Source organism: Pleuronectes platessa, chromosome 19 (genome assembly GCF_947347685.1).
Source record: "Pleuronectes platessa chromosome 19, fPlePla1.1, whole genome shotgun sequence".
Lineage (NCBI taxonomy): Eukaryota > Metazoa > Chordata > Actinopteri > Pleuronectiformes > Pleuronectidae > Pleuronectes > Pleuronectes platessa.
The window spans coordinates 4,651,633-4,658,333 of record NC_070644.1 but is presented as its reverse complement, the minus strand read 5'-3'; the positions used below and the strand labels follow the sequence as shown (position 1 = coordinate 4,658,333).

General features: G+C 38.2%; 1 protein-coding gene across 1 annotated transcript; it reads right to left on the bottom strand.

Annotated features, from left to right (window-relative positions):
- Nucleotides 1–399: 399 nt before the first annotated feature.
- Nucleotides 400–5,949, bottom strand: LOC128425001 (proteinase-activated receptor 1). The gene is made up of 2 exons (XM_053411477.1): nucleotides 5,764–5,949; nucleotides 400–2,300 (listed from the first exon to the last, which is right to left on the bottom strand). The coding sequence occupies exons 1-2, from the start codon at nucleotides 5,831–5,833 to the stop codon at nucleotides 1,072–1,074; spliced, it is 1,299 nt and encodes a 432-aa protein (XP_053267452.1). The 5' UTR covers nucleotides 5,834–5,949; the 3' UTR covers nucleotides 400–1,071.
- Nucleotides 5,950–6,701: the final 752 nt, after the last annotated feature.

Here is a 6,701-nt window from a genome sequence, read left to right as displayed (position 1 = left end):
AAAGGTAACAGTTTATTGACTGTGTAGGCAGGTACAGGCTGGAGCAGCAGGGTGCAGGCTGGCTGGAGGATCCACGGAGAGGCGAGGATGACAGCCGAGCGAAGAAGCACACGGAGGTTCTGCGTGGAGCAAGCAAGAAGCAGGAATTTAGTCCACAAAACGAAACGAGATGTGAAGGTCGAGAGCAACAGCGAAACAACTACCATGATATATGGAATAATCTAGCGCCGGCTAGTTGAGCGGATCAGATCTTTATAGCGGGGATGATTAGGATTGAGTGCAGGTGTGCCTCGTCCGCTGCAGGGAACCAGCCACGCCCCCTACCGCTCACAGCACCTGCAAAGGGAAACAGAGAAGGGGAGGAGGAGAGACAAAAACAACAACAAACAACTACACAAATCCTTACATTTTCAAGTTTAAGAGAAGCGTGTTCAATAAATATACTCAAAAAAATGCTCAGTAATCACTGCCAAATCATGTAGCTCTACTAATATATGGTGAGGGTATATTTTATAATATAATATATAAATGTATGTCAAGCAGAAGGTGTATTAGATTATAACAAAATTACAGAAAACAGTGTAATCAACTATCATAACAAAATGTATCTAGCATTATATGAATTGAATACAGGATAGCATTACTAGTTGCAGTATAGTTCAATTGTACATGTTTAGCTGCATTTTGTGGGTAAATAACTTTTGGAATTTATATCAAATTACCTAAAAGCAGAAATAAAACAATATTAACCAGATCAAGACAGTTTAAACATTATTTGCACTTTGCTTCAGTCATTCAATAAAATGAGCTGGTTTTCAGAACAGAATGGAATGTGGTTTCATGACATACGTCTGTGATCGCCCCACCTCTGGGAAGAGAGAGAGGCAGGGGAAGCAGTGTTTTTGAATTGAGCATATGTTCAGGGCGTCATTGCTTGTTGACCACTGCTGAACAGACAGATCCATCCGACTATTCTGCAGTGTTGGTCACATAGTATATCTATTTTATCTGATTGAAAGCATTTGGTTTGGAAGAAACCCTGGTTTTAATTTTGCCTCCAAAATTGAGTTTTTATGGTATGAAGACTGGGGGGACGTCAACCTGCAGGTCACTGGATCTGGTTGTTCTCATCCTTGCTAAGCGAGAACTGAGGCCAGAAAAGGAATGTCCACTACAGCCCTCCAAAATCTTCTCACACCTCAGTGTGCTGGATAGTTGTTTCTGGCACTGGGATGAGCCATAGTAGTAGACCAGGGGATCCAGGAGGCAGTTCAGACTTCCTAAACACATTAACACGAGATAGGCTGCGTAGGAGCCTTCAGTGCTCTCTTGGATCGCCTCAGCACCTCCGTTAAATTGCAGATAGTGGGCCATCAGTAGACAGTTTGTGGGTGTGAAACACAGCACAAATATCACCAGCACTGTTCCAGCCATCACTACTGCTCTCGTTCTCCTGCGTGAACGTCCTAGAACGCCGCGTGGGACTCTGCTCAGTGCCCAGATCACACGAGTGTAGGACACCACTGTGATGAGCAGAGGCAAGAAGAAGAAGGCGCAGCACAGGGCGATGAAGTAGATCTTGTAGTACCAGATTATCTCGTGCACAGACTGGACGTCGTGGCAGGTGGTGATGTTCAGCTGACTGAGGTGAAAAGTCTGGTCGTGGAGGACAAGGGGCACAGTGCCAGCGAAGGATAATATCCACATGGCGACGCAGGCCATGATTGTGTTCCTTGGCGTCCTCCAACGCAGAGAGTCAAGAGGATAGACTACAGCAAGGAGACGGTCCACACTGATGCAAGTTATGAGCAGAACAGAGCAGTACATGTTCCAGTAGAAGGCTGCAGTGACCACACGGCACATGAGCGAGCCGAATATCCAGTTGTTGCCTCCAAAGTGGTAGGAGATCTTGAAGGGGAGCAGCACAGCAAAGAGCAGATCGGCACAGGCCAGATTCAACATGTAGATGGCCGCCGGCTTCTTGGGTTTGATCTTCAGAGTGAAGGCCACCACTGCACAGATGTTGATCGGCAAGCTGATGAGGCAGATCAGTGTGTAGAAGGAAGGGATGAGGATGGTGGACACAGAGCCTGTGAGAAACAAAAGGGCTTCTTCTGAGATTTTCACCCTCTTGATGCTGGTTACATTCAGCAACCCCGTTCCGTTTATGTTAGTTTCATTATGCATCAACATACTGCTGTTGCTGTTTTCATTAGGCCTTTTTGTACTTTCATAATGAGTAATTTCCTCTTTAATCTCCACTGCTTCGAACATATGAACTATTATTGGAGGTGTTTCCTCTGTAAATGGAAAGAGAGTAAGAGAGAAAAAGAGTCAGAGGATCCAAGCTATAGACAAAGATTGTTTAATCAAGGTGTTCACAGATCTCTTTTATTCACATGATAAATATTCTAGAAGTGAAACGATTAGTTGTTTACTTCTTCAATTGATATCAGTATCGGCAACTAGTTTCATTGAGAATCAATTAATTGAGTCTTTAATGGCAATAATTTACTGTACTGTAATCTGATTATCAAACTAAGACATTTTACACCAAGTCAATTTGGGATATTTTAATTATTGATGGGCATTTTTTAAAAACATTTAATAACAAGTTATAGTTCTTACTGTAAATTCAGAATATAATCTCTTATTTGTTTTTACTTTTTCAGCCTCTGAAATCCTGTTGTTTCTGTTATTTCTTTCAGGAACCGTATTTGGCATTGTATATTCATGTCGAGGGAATCCCCTACCTATTATCTTAACAGGCTTTTCTGTCTCCTTCAGTGTAGCTGGAGAGATAGAAAGAGAGAAAAAGGTCAGAGGATCCAGATGTAGACAAAAATCGTTGATACAAATTTTGCCAGATCTTTTTTTAATTCATATAATAAATATTCTATAACTGAAACAATTAAGTTAGTTACTTCGTCAGCTGATTATCAGCATCTGAAAACCTTTGACTGAGAATCAATTTATTGATTACATATATTTTAAATGCCAATAATTCACTGTACTGTAATATGATTAACAAACAAATACATTGTACATCAAGTCAATTTGGGAAGTTTTTATTTTTAATGGCAATTTTTTTTTTTTACATTTAATAATAAATTATAGTTCAAACTGTCAATCCATAATATAGTCTTCATCCACCACAGTTATCTGGACTTGATGAAGGACAAAGACAAAGCTGTGAATCTTGATGGTATATCAGATAATAATTGATAATATCTCATATAAGTGTAAGCTATCAGGGGACATTATTATAGTGGCCTTAAATCCAACGGTGTACGTTTAATGTTTAAAGCTCTAGGTTTTTAAAAGTGGTTGTTTAAAGCAGCTTTGTTGTTGATTGTAGTGTTATTCCTTTTACATGTCTGTAAACTGTGAACACGAAAGTAAAACAAATGACTTAAAAATAAATGAGTCAACTTTTTCTTTAGTAATTCCTTCACACCCTCACAAGCGTCTCGCCTCCGCACAACACCAATGTCTGTGTGTGGTTTCATATAATTCAGTATTTCAAATTATTTTATCTGCTGTAGATAACTAACTTTAAAGTGGTGTCAAATTACAGATTAACTAGAGCTCATTCAGTGCAGCACATTTATCACCAGTATGAAGCAGCATGGATATAACTATGCCATGTCTACAAAATATTTTACTTTTCAAGCTCATCTATCTGGCAAGATCAGACCTTTACTTTAAGCAGAACAAAGCCCTATGTGAGGGGTCCGTGTTCAGATTTCTGATATTTTGTATATATTTTTTACAAGTTTATTATGAATTTTCAAGTTTAAGAGAAGCGTGCTCAAGAAATAAACTCAAAAACAACGCTCAGTAATCTGTGCCAAATCATGTAGCTCTAATATATGGTAAAATTATATTCTAGAATGTAAGATGTAAATGTGTGTCAAGCAGAAGATGAATTACATAAATGTAGATATAATAATATATTAATTACAACAGTGTAATCAACTATCATAACATAATATATCTGACATTATATGAATTTTATTCAGGATAACATTACTAGTTGCAGTATAGTTAAATGGTATATGTTAAGCTGCATTCTATAGGTAAATTACTTTTTAAAATATTTTCAAATTAAAGTTCATAAAACCTGGACCACATTTGGAATTTCTATTAAATTAGCTAAAAAACAGTGATAAAACAATATTAACCAAATAAAGACAGTTTAAAGGTTTTTTTGCACTTTGCTTCAGTCATTCAATAAAATGATTTGGTTTTCAGAACAGAATGGAATGTGGTTTCATGACATACGTACGGTGGCCCTGAGAGCTCAACGAACAGCAACTTAAGAAAACACACGCAAGTTCACAAAACACAAGCAAATTAAGAAAACATCTTCATCAATTTCACAACACAACACAATACATTACAGAAACGCGCAGCAAATAGACAAACGCGCTGCAAATAGAAAAACGCGCTGCAAATAGAGGAGAAAACACAACGGAAGTGTTTTCAGAGGACTAAACACATAAACACGAGATAGGGTCGCCACAGCACCTCCGTTAAATTGCAAATAAAATGCCATCAGTAGACAGTTTGTGTGTGTGAAATACAGCACAAATATTCCCAGCACTTTTTCAGCCATCACCACTGCTCATGTCCTAGAACGGCGAATGGGACACAGTAAAACATATCGAACCTTATATACCGGTGTTCTTTTTTCATTATAGGGGAGAGCGGGGTAATGTGGGACATCGGTAATGTGAGACACCCCCTGTATCTAGGCAACGGAACACATTTGTGGTCATGTGACCATTATGTTTTCAAGCCCCTCCCATTCCCCCCTTGCCATGAAGGAGAAGTTGGTGCTGGTGCTGTGGAAAGTATGTTTTTTCACAAAAATGTGTTTTTTACATGTAAAAGTAAATTTTCTTGCTTTGAACTTAATCAACTGTTGTGTCAAATCAAATTGAATCAGGTAGAAAAACTTATATCATACATGTTGGTAAACTTCCAACATATAAAACCATGTGATTGATGCTAGCTGAAGATTAGCCTGAATTGCTAAGAGATGTTGTTTTTCTAAAACGGTGGCTGTGGGGTAAAGCGGGACAAATGCTGTGGGGTAAAGTGAGACGCTGTCTCACTTTATCCAACCATGAAGCACAAGTTAAGTTTAGTCTTAAACATATTTTAGTGTTATATAACATTATATATGTTTTATTTTTAATGTCATAAACATTGTAGAAAAGCCATCATGCCAAGAAACTATACACCAGGAAGACAACCTGGGGCCAAACACCCCTCGCAGAGATGGAGAGTGCAGCCGCTGAGGTCATGCAAGGAAAGAAGTCCTTAAGAAAAGCTGGAAGGGATAGAAATATTGATAAGACAACCCTCAAAAGATTCATAAAGAAAAAAGAGAAAGGGAAAGTAAAATCAGTAGCTTTGAGTGCAGTGGCTGAGGTAAAGAGAATATTCACATATGAGATTGAGGAGGAGCTTGTCAAACACTTGAAACAACTAGCTGAATGTGGAAAAAGTGGAAAAGGTAAGTTGACCACTTAGCTGGGGTAAAGTGGGACACAAGACCACTTTTTTTTAAAACAATCATATTTTCACTGCCCTTTGTCCTGAAGACATTCTGATAATTTCCATTGCTAGAAAACATCCTGAATTAATGGGAAATGTGTAAATTTTACTGATATATCATTTTAGCTCGCCTAGAGGGGAGCAAATGTAAAAAATGTCCCACATTACCCCGCTCTCCCCTAAGTGAATCGTTCTTACCGTTGTTGATCGCAGCTGAGGCAGCACATGCACACACCAGAACCAGCACTTTTGGAAACACTTGAAACATCGTACTGGTGAAAAATTAAGTAATATCAATTTTTAAAAAATGATTCTATTTAATATGGTTAATCCACGTGTCAGTTCTCTGCCTGTCTCGTCTCTCTCGCACTCGTTCTGCTGCTGATCAAGACCAGTGAGCTGGTTTCCTCCCAACGTCTGAAAGAAAATACACATAACCCTGAACAGCCAATCAACAACAGCATCTGCACACACAGAGACACTCCTGTCCAATGATGTCAACTTTCCCATCACACTGACAGGAAACACACACACTGACTGCACCATATCTGGACCTCAACATGTATTAAAGGTTGATGGAGACAGCATTGATTCTTAGCTGCAGATAAAAGAACATCAATCCTCATTCCACTGCTGTCAGACTCCACAGCACCTATATAAACCTAATACTGCACAGTTTGTCCACATTACAGCTACTCATCATTACTTTTGCATGTACACACACACATTTATCCACACATTTATACTATAGTGCTAATCTGGTGAATTTATACCCATTTATAATACATATGTGTGTTTTTTAATATTTATATTCATTTTGTGTAGTCACGTGCCTTTTTATCTTTAAAGGTCTATAGATGCATATATATGGATATGTCTATTTCAATATCCCCTTATACTAATGCACAATTAAGGTGTTCACCCTACAAACAATATTTTCAAGGGATGCACCGATATGGAAATTCTTGGCTGATACTGATATTTAAAAAAAAATATATAGCTGATAGCAATACCGATATTTGTTTATTTTGTTTTTGTTGTTATTCATTCACCCTTTTTTGCCAGGAAAATAATTAAATAATTATTTAAAAAGCACTATTTTAAATTATTTCAGCCCTTTACACTCTTATCTTTTA